The sequence below is a fragment of the Pongo pygmaeus genome, chromosome X (genome assembly GCF_028885625.2).
Source record: "Pongo pygmaeus isolate AG05252 chromosome X, NHGRI_mPonPyg2-v2.0_pri, whole genome shotgun sequence".
NCBI lineage: Eukaryota > Metazoa > Chordata > Mammalia > Primates > Hominidae > Pongo > Pongo pygmaeus.
In genome coordinates this window covers 106,635,647-106,652,459 of record NC_072396.2, presented here as the reverse complement: position 1 = coordinate 106,652,459, position 16,813 = coordinate 106,635,647, and the positions used below count along the sequence as shown (strand labels likewise).

The 16,813-nt window shown below is 38.9% G+C and overlaps 2 protein-coding genes and 1 long non-coding RNA gene across 9 annotated transcripts in view; 1 reads left to right on the top strand and 2 right to left on the bottom strand.

Moving 5' to 3' along the window:
• The window catches only part of GPRASP1 (G protein-coupled receptor associated sorting protein 1), a 69,129-nt gene extending 57,047 nt beyond the window's left edge, over positions 1-12,082 (bottom strand). For 2 of the 7 annotated variants that reach the window (XM_054470627.2, XM_063660284.1), the window contains exon 1: positions 5,992-6,072. The gene's annotated coding sequence lies outside the window, so the exon portion shown is untranslated. Of the gene's footprint in view, positions 1-5,991; positions 6,164-9,665; positions 9,764-10,133; positions 10,180-11,792 lie in introns of those variants that run through there. The other 5 variants (XR_010125375.1, XR_010125376.1, XM_054470625.2 and 2 more) reach the window with 5 other exon arrangements.
• Positions 7,486-9,542, bottom strand: ARMCX5 (armadillo repeat containing X-linked 5). Its single transcript, XM_054470629.2, has one exon. The coding sequence runs from the start codon at positions 9,499-9,501 to the stop codon at positions 7,825-7,827; it is 1,677 nt and encodes a 558-aa protein (XP_054326604.1). The 5' UTR covers positions 9,502-9,542; the 3' UTR covers positions 7,486-7,824.
• A 53-nt stretch (positions 12,083-12,135) lies between the features above and the next one.
• Positions 12,136-16,813, top strand: part of LOC134739033 (uncharacterized) — a 29,820-nt gene continuing 25,142 nt past the window's right edge. The window contains exon 1 of the long non-coding RNA XR_010125411.1: positions 12,136-12,526. This is a non-coding gene — a long non-coding RNA (uncharacterized LOC134739033). The remainder of the gene's footprint in view (positions 12,527-16,813) is intronic.

The following is a 16,813-nucleotide window of genomic DNA, read 5'->3' as shown; positions in this document are numbered from 1 at the left end:
TTCTGTGAGTTTAGAGAGCTTATTTATTGTCTTCAACATTAGTAAAAACATAAAAGGAAGAGACACCATTTTCATCATCAGATTGGTAGATATGTTTAAATATGCAGATAGTACTGCTGGTGAGTGTGTGAGGAATGAGGGGCTTTGATATACTGAGGAAGCATAAGATGATATAATCCCTTTGTAAGGAGATTTCTAGTGTCCACTAAAACAAAAAAATGCCTATGACCCAAGACACCGCAAAGAAGGACACAACCCTCTGTGGAACAAGAAAGGGAAGAGAGAAGGGTAAGAATGAGTAAGGGTGGGGACACAGAAAAGCCAGAGATGTTATTCTAATAAAGATCCCACTACATGTAAGGATACATCAAAAGTGGGGGAAAAAAACATTATTATTCCATAACAGCATGTATAAATAAAATTTTAAAAAATTTAAATTGCTTTTCTTTAGGGAATATGGAGGCTTTGGTGACACTGAGGCAGAGTTTTAGTTGAGTAGTGGAGAAAGAAACTAGATTGCAATTGTGTGAGGACTGAGTAAGAAATGAGAAAGCAGAGACAACAAATGCGGAAAACTTCATTATTCTGAAAGGGTGGAGAGAAAGACAGCTGGAAAAGTGTGAGTTTAGTGTTAGGAAAAGGATTTTTTTCCTCCCAAGGGAAAAATGATTATATGTTCCATGCAGATATGGGGAAACCTATAAAAATAGTGGGGTTAAAATACAGGAGAATGTAAATAAGTAGGAAAGCGAAAGTCCCTAAGAAGAAGCAAACACTGACAGAACTGAAGAGAAAAAATACAGTTTTATAATAATAGTAGGAAACTTCAAACCCCATACTTAATAATGAACAGAGCATCTAGACTCAAGATCAATAAAGAGATACAGGACTTGAACAGTGGTATACATCAACTAGACCTAACAGACATATATAGAACTCTGCACCAAACAATAGCAAAAACACATTCTTCTAAAATAAGTCTCAATGAACTCTGTAAGACTGATATCATGTGAAATATCTTCATTGACAATGGATGAAGCTAGGAATCAATGCCAGAAAGAAAAATAAAAAATTCACATATATATGGAGATTAAACAACACACTCTTAAATAACCAATGGGTCAAAGAAGAAATCACAAGGAAAATCAGAAAATACTCAGAAATGAATAAAAACAAAAACAGCATAACTAAACTTATGGGATGCAGCAAAAGCAGTGGTCAGAGAGAAGTTTATACTATAAACACCTACATTAAAAAATAAGAAAGATCTCAAATCAATTACCTAACTTTACACCTTGAGGAACTAGAAAAAGAAGAGCAAACGAAACCCATAGCTAACTGAAGGAAGGAAATAATAAAGATTCGAGTAGAAATAAACAAAATAGAGAATGGAAAAACAGTAGAGAGAACCAATGAAACCAAAAGTTGGTTCTTCAAAAAGATAAAGAAAATTGACAATCTTTCAGCTAGAGACAAAAAAAGAAGACACAAATATCTAAAACCAGAAAGGGGGAACATTATTACCAGCCACACAGAAATTTTAAAAGATTAAAAGTACACAATGAACATTTATACACCAACAAATTAGATAACTTAGATGAAATCAACAAATTCTTTTTTTTTTCTTTTATTATTATTATTATTATTATTATACTTTAGGTTTTATGGTACATGTGCGCAATGTGCAGGTAAGTTACATATGTATACATGTGCCATGCTGGTGCACTGCACCCACCAACTCGTCATCTAGCATTAGGTATATCTCCCAATGCTATCACTCCCCCCTCCCCCCACCCCACAACAGTCCCCAGAGTGTGATGTTCCCCTAAGACACATGCACACGTATGTTTATTGCGGCATTATTCACAATAGCAAAGACTTGGAACCAACCCAAATGTCCAACAATGATAGACTGGATTAAGAAAATGTGGCACATATACACCATGGAATACTATGCAGCCATAAAAAATGATGAGTTCACGTCCTTTGTAGGGACATGGATGAAATTGGAAATCATCATTCTCAGTAAACTATCGCAAGAACAAAAAACCAAACACCGCATATTCTCACTCATAGGTGGGAATTGAACAATGAGAACAAATTCTTAAATACATGTGTAAATTATACAAACGGACTCCAAATCTGAATAGAAAAGACACTGAACTGAATAGAAAATCTCAACTGACCCATAAAGAGTGAGGAAATTAGACCAGTAATCAAAAACTTCCCCAAAAAGAGAATTCCAGGACCAGACGGTTTCACTAGACAATTCCAACAAACATAAAGAAGAGTCAACAACAATCCTTCTCAAGCTCTTCTAAAAAGTAGAAGGGGGAATATCTTCTAACTAATTCTACGGAGCCAACATTACTCTGATACCAAAACCAGATGAAGACATCACAAGGAAACATTACGTACCAATATCCCTTATGAATATAGATGCAAAAATTATCAACAAAATCCCAGCACAACAAATCCAACAGCATATTAAAAAGATTATATACCATGACCAAGTGGGATTTATCCTAGAAATGCAAGGGTGGTCAACATGAGAGAGTCAAACAATGTAATATACCAGTTGAATAGAACAAAAAAATCTGCGCATGATCATCTCTGTTGATACAAAAAAGATATTTGATAAAACCTGATATCCTTTAAAAAAACACTCATAAAGTTAGGCACAGAAAGGAACTTCCTTACCATGATAAAAGACATTTATGAAAATCCCACGGCTAATGTCATATTCAATAGTAAAAGACTGAAAGCTTTCACTGGGAAGATCAGCAACAGGACAAGCATGCCCGTTTTCTGCACTGTTATTCAAGTTACAGCCAGAGCAACTAGACCGGAAAAAGAAATATGTGGTAACCATATAAGAAAAAGGAAGATAAAGTATTTCTATCATGGATGACATGACCCTATAGATAGAAATTTCAAAAGAATCCACAAAAAAACTACTAGAGTGAATAAATTCAGCAAAGTTGCAAGTGACAAAATCAACACACACATATCAGTTATGTTTCTATATACCAGCAATGAACAATATGAAAAAGAAAGAAAATAATTCCATTTACAATAGCATATAAAAGAATGAAATACCCAGGAATAAATTTAACTAAGGAGATGAACAACTTACATACCTAAAACTATAAACTATTGCTAAAAGAAGTTAAAGATCAAAATAAATGGAAGGGCATTATGTCTTTATAGTTTGGAAACTAAATATTATAAAGAGGGCAATACCCCCAAGCAAAATTTCAATGTGAAAATTCCAAAGACTTTTTTGTATAAATGGAAAAGCTGACTCTAAAATTGACATGGAATGGAAAGGGACTCAGAATAACAAAAACAATCTTGAAGCAGAAGAACAAAGTTGGAGCACATACACTTCCTGATTTCAAAATGTACTATAAAACTACTGTAATCAAAATTCTGCAGTACTTGATGAGATAGAGAGGTCTAGTTTCATTCATCTGTATATGGATATCCAGGTTTCCTAGCACAACTCAAAATGGATTATAGACCTAAATGTAACTATGAAACTACTAGAAAAAGAAAACATAGGAGAAATACATTGGTCTGGGCAATGATTTTATGGATAAGACCTCAAAAGCACAGGCGAAATAGCAAAAATAGACAAATGGGATTATATCAAACTAAAAAGCTTCTGCACAGCAAAAGAAACAATCAGAGAGCGAAGAGATAATCTACAGAATGGGAGAAAATATTTGCAAACTATTCATCTGACAAGGGACTAATATCCAGAATATATAGTCATGTATTGCTTAACCATGTGGATACATTCTGAGAAATGTGTCCTTAGACATTTTCACCATTGTAAGACTATCACAGATTCAGATTTTCTTAAGATCTTCTAAAAGAAGAAGGGCAAAAAAGCTCTTCTACTTAGAAGAAGAAAAGTACTACTTACAAATACCTAGATGGTATAGCCTACTACATACCTAGGCTGCGTAGTACAGCCTATTGCTCCTAGGCTACTCACCTGTATAGAATGTTATTGTATTGAATAATGCAGGCAATTGTAAGACAGTGGTAAGTATTCATGTATCTAATCATATAAAAGGTACAGCAAAAATTTGGTATTATATTCTTATGGGACCACTGTCATACATGCAGTCCATCATTGACTGAAACATTGTATAGAACACGACTATACAAGGAGCTCAAACAACTAAACAACAAAAACACGAATAATTCAATTTAAAAATTGGCAAATGATCTGAATAGGCATTTCTCAAAAGAAGACATACAAGTGGCCAAAAATTATATGAAAAAACACTCAACATCACTAATCATCAGGGAAATGCAAATCAAAACCACAATGAGATATCATCACACCCCAGTTAGAATGGCTATTGTCAAAAAGACAAAAAAAATAACAAATGCTGGGATGGATGCAGAGAGAATGGAACTCTTATACATTGTACGTGGGAATGTAAATTAGTACAGCCATTATGAAAAACAGCATGGAGATTTGTCAATAAACTAAAAATAGAACTACCATATGATCCAGCAATCTTACTGCTGGGTATGTATCAAAAAGAAAGGATATCAGTATATCAAAGAGACATCTGCACTCTCATGTTTATCACAGCACTATTCACAATAGCCAAGATATGGAATCAATATAAGTACCCATAAACAGATGCAAGGATAAAAAAATGTGGTATATATACACAACAGACCACTATTCAGCCATAACAATGAAAGAAATCCTGTCATTGGTGGAAACATGGATGAACCTGGAGGACATTATATGAAATAAGCCAGGCACAGAAAGATAAATACCACATATTATCATTCACATGTGGAAGCTAAAAAAGCTCATCTCATAGAAGTAGAGTGTAGAATAGTGGTTACTATTAGGACGGTGCAAAAGTTATTGTGGTCTTTTTTTTCAATTAAAAGTTAAGAGAATATAGGGAAAGGAATGGGGAGGGAAAGGTTGGTTAACAGATACAAAATTACAGCAAGATAGGAGGAATAAGTTCTAATGATCTACATGGCAATGTAGGGTGACTACAGTTAACAATAAATAATTGTATATTTTCAAATAGCAAGAAAAGATTTTGAATGTTCCCAAAACAAAGAAATGATAAATGTTTGAGGTGACAGAAACACTAATTACTCTGATGTTTAAAACTATACCACTTTTAGAAGAAAACATAGGGGTATCTTTGTGACCTTGAATTTGGTGATGAATTCTTAGATATGACACCAAAAGCACCAGCAACAAAAGAAAAAAATAGATAAATTGGGCTTCATTGAAATTAAAAACTTTTGCACATCAAATGACATCATCAAAAGTGAAAAAATCTACAGAACAGGAGAAAATATTTGCAAATCATATAGCTAATTAGGGGCATGTATCCAGAATATATGTATTTTAAAACTCCTATAATGCAACAATAACCAAAAACACAATTAAAAATGAGCAAAGAACTTAAACATACATTCTCTAAAAAATATACGCAAATGGCCAATAAGCACACGAAAAGATGCTCAACATCATAAGACTTTTGGGAAATGCAAATTAAAACCACAATGATATACTACTTCACACCTCCTAAGATGGCTATTTAAATAATAATGGAAAACAACAAGTGTCAGCAAGAATGTGGATAAATTGGAACCCTTGCATATTGCTGGCGGGAATGTAAAATGGTACAGGCACCGTGGAAAACAGCTGGTAATTCCTCAAAAAGCTAAACAAATCATACAACCCAGGAATTCCACGTCTAGGTATATACCCAAAAGAATTTAAATCAGGGACTCAAACAGATACTTGTACTCCAATGTTCACTGCAGCAATATTCATAAGAGCCAAAAGATGGAAATAACCTAAGTGTCCATCAACAGATGACACCTCATGAACAATCTAGGAGATGACTTCGCATCCCACAATTCCCATCCAAGGAGAGACCATCAACTTTGTGCTTTGACACAAATACATACACACCCCACACTCACCCTTCTCTTTAGCTGATGTTGGAAAATTCCATAGCCATCAACTGATTAAGTGTGTGCTCCACAGGGCATTTGAGACACAGAATTATTTCCAAAGGGTCTGGTCCAATTGTATTTTGATGATCTCCAACACTGAGAGTAGTACCCACAGCTGGTATTACAGGCTACAGGAGTTCTGTGGATTAAAAAATGTTATAAAGAACTTCAAAAATCATCTAAATTGAAGTTTCACATTGCAAAAAAACTACCTTGCTTGTTTCCCTTAATGCACAAGTGTAGCTAACTGTGCTTCATTTAAACTTTTAGATGTACCACAATAGATTCACAACTGATCCTAGTAGAAATTAAACTAGAGATAGCTATTAAAAGTAGGGATCCATTACACCATATTGAGATTTTCCACTTTAGACCTCCCCCTAAATGCATAAAAAGTTAGGAGAGGAAGGTCAACAGAAAGACCATTTGTATACTGATCCTAATATTTATATTTCCCAGTTCTGGGCAGTAAATTAACAGTAAAAGAGGCAGGGGGTAGGAGAGGCAGAGGTGACCCCAAAATCCTAAACTATACATTGTCATTCTATTCCACAAACCCTTGCAGAGAACCTAGCTTTTGTTAAGAATAAACAGGACAAGCTTAGTATAGACAACATGGCTTCAGCTCTATAAACTATGCAAATAGACAGAACAGTGGGTTTTATGGGAATTAATTTCTTCCTAACTACACACTTCTAAAGGAATTTGGTATGCTGTGGCTATGCCATACATAGAGCTGAGCTCTGACCAGAAAGAATCAGCACAAAAAGGGGCTGCTACCAACTGTGGTACAAATCACCAAGTCCAAACATTGGCCAGAAAACAAAGGTAAGGAGTAAACAGTCACCAGGATGAGACAGATGAGATTATCTATGAAGCAGTTTCAGTGGGTAATCCCCAGAAAGACTCTCCTCTGAGGCCCAGGACTTCAGGGGAAAAGAATCCCAGATGAAGCAGTAAATCTGATACCCCTGGATAGGGAGGGAGCTGTTGAAGGTACAGTGGGGCTGGGTCCCTTCAGAACCACACTTCCTGTGCAGCTGTCCATGGCTTACTGAATAGGGGTGAGAACCAGGAATACTCTTGGGGTTAAAAAGCTTCAAGGCATCCTGATGAGACATTTTATGTGAAAAGCTGAGCACAAATTCTGGAACTGAGACTACAATGAAAGCATCTGTATTCCCTTCCTCCTTACTCCCTTCCCCAGAGCTGCCCAGATAGGGCTTCTTTCCTCATTTGAAGCCCTATCAGTAGGAGCCTACAGACAGCTAATAGCACAGTCCTGTCTTCTTGCATAGAGTGATTCTACTTCTTAAGTATGTCGAAACTAAATAATCTGTCAATGTGAACTTGTTTTGTTTGTGCCCCACTACAGACACACAGGCAGTGTTCTTCACCATCTTTATGCTCTCTGTGCTTTATCCCCCCAGACTAGATTTCAACTGAAGAACTAGGACAATATTTTCACCAGTTTTAGCATGCAACTTTATTAACAACATGTAAATAAAATCTCAAAAGAATACACTTATATCAATATAAAGCACAGAAGTATAGCTTACTCAGGATGAATATTCATTATCAGGTCACGCTGCAGAAATACTAAAAATATCTCAATTTATATTATATAGCACAATAAAAATCAGCACACGTTCAGGAACTCAAGATTAATTGGTATCCATAAAATTGCCTCCCTCAATCAACATGGAAAACATAAGTATTGAATTTATAATTACAATATGCATTGATTTCATATTGCAACTCCAAAAAACTGTTTGAGGTTTTATGAGAACAGAGGGGTATTCAGAGTTTGAGTATTAATCGTATGACTTTATCTCTCACTTCAGGATCACTGTGCTCTGCTAAGTCTTGGAGTTTCTGACCAAACTGTTTTGCTTCCTGGAATATTGAAATAAGCTCAGATTTAGTGAACTTTTCCTTGGTAAATAGCTTTGCCTTTGTTTTGAACTGAAAATTTATATTCTCAAATATTTCAATAATATTAAGAATATTGGCCTTTGACTCATTCTTGTTAAAGGGTGCAACCAATGATGATAGTACTTTGGCACTGATCAATTCTCTTGTATTGGCGTGATTTTTAGACAAACACGAAAATACTTTTAAAACATAAAACTTGGTTTTGACACTTCCCTTGTTTAACAAGGTGAGGAAATCTGGAATATAACTGGTAATCACATAGTGATCTTCAAATTTTACACTCAAGTGCCCTAGTAATTTCAGTCCAGCCAGCTGCACAGGGGAGTTCATGGGGCAAGAGATTATGCCTTTACAAACTTGATGTATATATGACTCCCCTGATTTTGGTCCTTCGGAAGACTCAGAGCTGTCATCCACCATACTTAAAGCTCTAGGGTGTTCTTTAACATTGGGATTATTGACCAAGTTTTCAATCATAACAGTAATACCCACATCATGAATTATATCTTGAGTAAATGGATAAGCAGGACTGATGCCCATTATCATTGTAGCTATTTCATGAATGAAAGGATCCTTAGTTAACTTAAGGAGGGCAACAAGTTTATCAAACTCTTTAGGCTCTAAACTAAAGCCACGTGATTTGCAGTGGCAGGCCTTCGGATTAGGCCCATACTTTTCCCTTTGCCTAATCTGTTTTTTGATCTCAGCTAAGGTCTGGTAATAAGGCCCATGATAAGGTGGGATCTTGGTCAAAGGTCGAATCCCCAGAGGAGTTTCAATCAAGGTCTCAACCAGGGTCCAGTTTCCTTCTGGAGGAAAGGATTGCTCCCCTCCCTCAACTGGAACTAGGACAATATACCTGGCCCTTGACCATGCTATTACCTTTTGTTTTATAGTAAGTGTGGGTTTGTGTGTGGGCTTGGGCTTTTCCTGGATCTTAGGTAGGGGCTTATAAACTTGAAGAGAGGTCTCTTCTTCAGGCCAGAACCAGGACCCTACACTAGGCTCTTCTCCAGTCCAGAACCAGGAGCATATATTTTCTTCATCCTCATCACTGGATTTCATCCCAATGCTGGCCTCTTCCCTTCTGTCAGGTCTGGACCCAGTATTGGCCTTATCATGTGACTTGGCATAGGACTTAATATTTGCCTCAATGACAGCAACAACCTTGACTTCAGACTTGGTTACAGTACTGACCCTAGACATAGGCATGGCCCTTGACTTGGTTTGTGGCACTATACTGCGTTCTGCCAGGGGTTTTGTCTTAGTCTGAACCATGACTCTAGTCTTAGTTGTATCTTCCACCTTGATCACTTCCCTTGTCACAGCCATAGCCTCCCTGTAGGTCACTGTATGTGTCCTGGTCATTGCTCCATCACCAGCTTTGGCCTGGGTCACTGATTCTGTTTTCAGTTCTGCCTCAGCCACTGCCTTGGCCTGGGTTTTACCATTCACTCTAGCAGCAGCAGGACCACTGATTCCATCTTGCAGGCCAGCCTCAGCCTTTCCTCTAGCCCTTGCTTCTGTCCCAGAGTCAACCATGTTCCAAGTTTAAGGTAAGGACAAGTTATATACCCCCACCCGTCTCAGCCTTGACTGAAGTTTTGTCCCGGTTGGTGTTTTCACACAAAGTCCAGTAGTCACTCTGTCCCCTTTCCAACTACAGGCTCTGCCAGTGATATAGAAAACATGCAGAGGAAGCTCACTCAAGGTAGGGAAGGATGGTTGTGCATGGGCCCAGCCCTGTGGAGGGTGGTGGTCTTCAGCCACTCCAAGGCCACCAGATCTGCCACTGAAGTAGGACCTAGGGGTGGAGGAAGGAAATGGGGCTTTCAGTCTCTTCCAACTTTTTTCTCCTCATGCTGATCAGCACAGGGAGACAGGAGAATATGGAGATTCAGTGCTAGGTGAGAGAGGTAGATAATTAGCAAACTCTCTCTCCCTTCATTTCACCCACTCCCTACACTTCCAAGTGCCATCAACCTTCTTTCCAGTCACCAAACAGGAGCATAAGGAGAAGGAAAACTGGATGAGAAGCTGAGGAATCCCTTTAGTGGTTCTTGACCCCTGCTGGAGACAACCAGCTCTCCACTACTCCATCCTACAGGTCTACCCAGGCAATACCCACACTCATACCAACCTGCACTGATCTGGAGTAACTTTCTCCTCCTTACCTTGCTTCCAATGGTGACAAGCCCTACAGCAGATCTACAGGCAGACCTATGGACAAATAAACAAACAGGAGAATGTGGAAACTGATCTCCTGGTGATAGACCTTGGTCCCTGGCCCCTATTCTTGCCTTTCCAGATACACTTTGTCTAGTGTTTCCCTCCTCCTAGTCCCCTCTCCCCCACTGCTTTGTTTCAGGGCTACTCCTCCTCCTCCTTCCTATTGCCCACCAGTGATTGCCCTAGAATGTCCCTCGTTCAGATTAGACTAGATTCAAGCATGAGAGCAGGACAAGCAAGTGGACAGTGGGAAAGGCAGGTCTTAGTATTCTGTACCCCCACAATTTACCAAGACTCCCAACTAAATCAGCAGCAGCAGGGGGTGGGGCAGATGGGAAATAATTGGTAAAATGACAAAACAGAAGAGATGGAATTCTCTAGTAGAAGTTGCCCCCCTGTCCCTGTACCTTTACACCAATCTTAACAGATACAGGGCAATTTTCTCTTCTTCGTAATTTCCTAGTTTTAAGTTGGGTGGCCATTTTACAAAACTTCACAACTGACAGTTCCACAGACCTGGGGACAGATCTACCTACAGGGATTCACAAAAACAGAGACCAATAAATTAAGACACAGGAGAGAGTTGAGGCTGTCTTTGGTAGAGACCAGCACCTAGGGCACAGATTCTTTCTGGATACAGGTACCTGTTTGGCAAACATTTTCTATCTCCCCTTTTTCTCCCACTCCTAAATCTCCAAGCCTCTCTGCTCTATTCTCAAAGTCTGACAATTCCTATACAGAGACAACTCAAACATCCCTACAAGGTAGTAGGAGTGGTGTTAGTAGGGACGAAATGCCTAGACAAACCACGGAGGCTGGGGAAAAAATGAAAAGTATTTATTTCCATATTTCATCTGGGTTCCTATGTTTCCTTCCTCTCTCCCAAAGCCTATCATTTTCTGCAACATAATGCGGGTAAAGGAGGACATGTTAGGAAAGCTGGCAGAGAGATCTGGAGGCTCCCTTACACTCCTGCCTACTCTAATCTTAGCCATCTACCACCTCCAAGTACTGCCTCCCAAGTACTACCCACTCTGTAAAAACCAGGCCAATGTTCTTTTCCTCCTCCTCTCCCCTTGAGGTCTGCTGTCCCCTACAGATCTTTACAGAAACATGGAGTGCTGCAAACTTAGGAACAGATCTACACATAAAAATGCATGATACACACCCAAAGAACAAATGAAAAGACAGAGAGAAAGACGTGGTTATTAATGGTCAGACCAGTAACCAAGACATGAGACCCTTTTCGAATCCAGAGCCTTGATTATCAAACATTTACAACCTCTTTTTACATTCTCTCCCTCTCAGGGCTCCCCAGACAACTGTCCTCGCCTGTGGAAGTAGCCCTCTCTTCCTCATCTAGTCTGCCTTTTTCCTGCTAGAAGCTGCAACCTTTTTCTTCCCAAGCATGGTCTGAGGTTAACCGAGTGTATGGAAATCAAGCTAGAAAAAGGTAGATCATTTTTTTTTAATTGTTGTGTGCCATTCCAACTACCCATCTCTCTCTCCTTCTCACCGCCCGCCTCCCATCACCAGGTCGCGTATCCAGTGTTCACCTCTGATACCCACATCCACCCGCAAGCGATGCCCACCTTCTCACTGACCTTCTCTGCTTGGATCAGAGGCAGTTTTCTTATTTCCTTGCCTCGAGATGCTGTGTCATACAGCAGCAGGAACAGACAGTCAGACACAAGGACTCGAGGCAATGGCGGCGGCTGTGTATGGGGATTGACCCGCACCTGGGACTCAAGACGAGATAACCGCTTTATCAGATTAAAGACTGCGATTGGCAAACTGTTGTCACTTTTGGTATTCTTTTCTCCTTCCTGTTCCCAGGGATCCTCAGAACCTCGCGCGTAGTTACCATTTAACATCTACCTTTTCCTCCGCAGACTAGGTTCTTCCACGTCCGGGTTACCCACAAACGGCAGTGGGAGGAGCTAGAGCGTAGTTTATGGGGATCCGGCTTATGGAAGCGGAGTGATATCAGGCTTTGTTTAGCGCCGCGACTCTTTCTGTCGGAGGGCTCCCTGTCCTGTGCCCTGTGGTCGCTTCAGGTATTGGAATGCGCAAGGGCGAATTCCGGATATAGGGAAAACGGCGCTGGAACAAGAGAAGCAGAGACATACCAGAGTGTTTCTGTATTAGTTCCCCTTTTGCGGGAGCTCCCCCCACCAAGCCTACCATTCTTTCCTGAACTGAAATGCACACGGGTTTCCAGCTGTGGTGTCAGGAAATTTCTTCTGGCCTGACAGGCGGAAGTGTTCCAGTCTTTCGAAGTTCATCTCTCCAAACACAGAGGCCCACTGAAATGGGCGGTCTCGGGGTGGCGCCCAAGGTAGGAAAGTCAGCAAAGAGAGTCAAGACTGAGATAGGAGGATACATACTAATCGATTCCACAAACTTTGTGTTCCTTGGAGTCCCCGCTCCCAGCCCTTAATTTTCATTTTCTTTTCTTTTCTTTTTTTTTTTTTTTTTAAGTTCTGGGATACATGTGCAGGATGTGCATTTTGTTAAATAGGCAAACGTGTGCCATGGTGGCTGGCTGCACCAATCAACCTATGACCTAGGTATTAAGCCTGGCACGCATTAGCTATTTTTCCTAAGGCTTTCCCTCACCGCCCCCCCCCCAACCCCTGACAGGTCCCAGTGTGTGTTTTTCCCTTCCCTGTGTACATGTGTTCTCATTGTTCAGCTTCCACTTATAAGTGAGAACATGCAGTATTTGTTTTCTGTTGCTGCATTAGTTTGCTGAGGATAATGGCTTCCAGCTCGATCCATGTCCCTTCAAAGGACATGATCTCACTCTTTATTATGGCTGCATGGTATTTCATGGTGTATATGTACCACATTTTCTTAATCCTGTCATTGATGGGCATTGGGGTTGGTTCCACGTCTTTGCTATTGTGAATAGTGCAGCAATGAATATACGTGTGCATGTATCTTTGTAATAGAATGATTTCTATTCCTTTGGGTGTATACCCAGTAATGGGATTGCTGGGTCAAATGATATTTCTGGTTCTAGATATTTGAGGAATTGCCACAACGTCTTCCACAATGGTTGAACTAATTTACATTCCCACCAATGTAAAAGTGTTTCCGTTTCTCCGCAACCTTGCCAGCATCTCTTGTTTCTTAACTTTTTAATAATTGCCATTCTGACTGGTGTGAGATGGTATCTCATTGTGACTTTGATTTGCATTTCTCTAATGATCAGTGATGTTGAGCTTTTTTCCGTGTGTTTGTTGGCCACATAAATGTCTTCTTTTGAGAAGTGTCTGTTCATGTCCTTTGCCCACTTTTTAATGGGGTTGTTTGTTTTTTTCTTGTAAATGTAAGTTCCTTGTAGATTCTGGATATTAGACCTTTGTCACATAGGTAGACTGCAAAAATTTTCTCTTCTGTAGGTTACCTGTTCACTCTGATGATAGTTTCTTTTTCTGTGCAGAAGCTCTTTAGTTTAATTAGATCCCATTTGTCACATTTTGCTTTTGTTGCAATTGCTTTTGGCAATTTGCCTGTGCCTGTGTCCTGAATGGTATTGCCTAAATTTTCTTCCAGGGTTTTTACAGTTTTGGGTTTGACATTTAAGTCTTTAATCCATCTTGAGTTAAATTTTGTATAAAGTGTAAGCAAGGGGTCAAGTTTCAGTTTTCTACATATGGCTAGCCAGTTTTCCCAACACCATTTATTAAATAGGTAATCCTTTCCTCATTGCTTGTTTTTGTCAGGTTTGTCGAAGATCAAATAGCTGTATGTGTGCAGTCATATTTCTGAGTTCTCTATTCTGTTCGACTGGTCTATGTGTCTGTTTTTGTACCAGAACCATGCTGTTCTACAAGGTTACTGTAGCCTTGCAGTATAGTTTGAAGTCAGGTAGTGTGATGCCTCCAGCTTTGTTCTTTTTACTTAGGATTGTCTTGGCTATACAAGCTCTTTTTTGGCTCTGCGTGAATTTTAAAATAGTTTCTTCTAATTCTGTGAGAAATGTCAATGGTAGTTTGATGGGAATAGCATTGAATCTATAAATTACTTTGGGCAGTATGGCCATTTTCACAATATTGATTCTTCCTATCCATGAGCATGGAATGTTTTTCTATCTGCTTGTTTCCTCTTTGATTTCCTTGAGCAGTGGTTTGTAGTTCTCCTTGAGTAATGATCTTACTGCTGAAGTATGTCTATCAACTGATAAAATTTTAAAATCATCATTCATTTTCATAATAACTGCTGTTTTATGACTTATGTAACTATCTTAGGAAATTTCAGACATTTGAAAGATCCAAAGGAGAAAAGGTATCTTATATACACCTTAAAAAATGAGGATATCAGAGAATAACCTAAGTATTTTACTAGCGCCAGGCTTCATTTCTCTTTTTTGAGTGGCAGGCGCTATGAGCAGTAAGTTGAAGCAAGGAGAAAAAAAAAATGCCCTTGCTCCAAGATTTTTACTTGGCCTTCAACTTTTAGCCAGAAAGCCCATTGGAGATTCAAGTTGATTTTTACTGTTAAAGGAATACTCACACTTCTAATCTTACATTCTACCAAAAAGAAAAGTGACTTAACGCATTCTCTAAGTACACCTCACGGCATTGCTTGAGCGCTGAAAGATCCAACACATGTTAGCAATTGTTAGTAGCAATTTTAGGTACTTAATTATCCATTCACTGTTAATCACTTGGTGCATATTCTTCAGATTGTTTCTCTTTCTTTAATGTATTCTCAGATATAAAAACACTCCAATGTATAAACACGTAAAATACATTTCTTTGCAAAATCGTGATTACCCTCTGTGTAATATATTACCTTACCTCTTTTCCTTATTATGATATCTCTGGATTTTTATTTGCCATTTCATTTGGTTGAGCACATTTTCAAATATTTATTGTATATTTACATAGTTCTTTGTGCATTCTGTTGTTATTATTTGCCAATTTCTCTATTTGTTAAGAGATCTTTATATGCCAAGCATACTAACCCCATGTCTTCAATATAGGTCATAAATACTTTCCTACACCTTTTTTGTGTGTATGTATGTATGTATGTATATATGTGTGCATATATATATATATGCACTTATAAATAATTTGTATGCTATTTATGCACAATTTGTGTATGCTATATATGGAGAAAGCTATACCAAAGACATTAATATGTAGTTATATGTATATAAAGCCATATGTATATATACATATATCTCTATACATAAGACATTTCAAATTTTATAGCTTTTTAATTTTAAAATGTAGTATAGTTTGCTATTTAAGAGCAAATACAAACAGTATACGTGAGGACATTGAAAGTCTATTGAAAGTCCACATGATGGGATAGAAAAATATTGGGATGTTTAGTATTTCCAGGGCTTGAGTCCCTGAAAAGTAATTCACATTATTTTTTCTCTGAGGAAAGTCACTTCTCCTAACACTTGATATGAGTCATGGTAATAAAAATGGTAGGATCAAGGGAGATAAAAATGTATAATACCTGGAATATAGTATTTCTAAAAGTTTTAATACCCTACTCCTTACTTCAGTTTTTCTATGTCAACAACCTGTGTTTCTGCCTGAATGACACAGCACCTCAGGGACTAGTCATTACCCATGACCCTCAACACCTAGGCCTCTTGGTACAGGGAGCAGGATTTCACCTACACCATCACTATTTTCATCATCAATAGAGTTGTTAAGTTAGTGAGGGCCACATCTTGGATTTGAACATGATGATATGAACAGTATGACATGGCTTTAGGGCCAGTACTCTTAACCACTGCACCACAGAACCTCAGTCCCAGAGATATCATGATCGCCAGAATCAATGAGCATTTATGTGGTCACTCTCAACATCCCCTGTGGCCTATGTGCTGTGAAATATCAAGATAACCACTGAACAAGGTCTAGGTCTGCGTGGAAGTTAGGATGACCTCTGTAAAACTACATTAATGTATAAAAGAGAAGGGTAGCCTCACTGGAGATGTCAGAGTCTCCTTGAAGAGGAGCTGTACCCAGAACAATGGGCAGGACTTATGGAGGCTGGATGGGTGGAAGGGAGAGGGAGTCTAGTATAACTGGAGTGAAGACTGGGGTCATCTCAGGTGAATAGACAGGGCTCAGAGATAACTGACTGGACACTACAGGGGTCTGAGGTCATCCCGGTGTAGGACCAATTAAGGAAAGAACACATTGGTTTCTACAGGATGCTACATAGTTCCTTTACACAATGAATTAGCACAAATGTTAGTAAGAAGAAAAGTGCCCATGTATCTGCCAGTCATTCATGGCGGCAGAGAAGAACCAGGAGCACTGACGGTAGTAAAGATAAGTTGATGTTCAGTTTCCTAAACCTTCATTAGTAGGAAGTGGATTTCAAAGGAAATTGTTTATAATTAATCAAACCTGTCCCTCTGAAAATTATATACTCCCCTTAAATTTTCTCTGACTCTAAGTTTCATGGACTCCCATCTACCAGCGAGTTTTTGCCTGCATTCTGGAGTCATATTCTCAATCAGAGCACTCTCCTCATGTGTTAATACTTGCTCTTTCATTTGTTTTATCTCTGTATCCTACCAGAGATTATTCAGAGGCTTTTCCCCTCCTTTGTAGCCTCAACTCCTTTCATCAGCTCAGTGAGT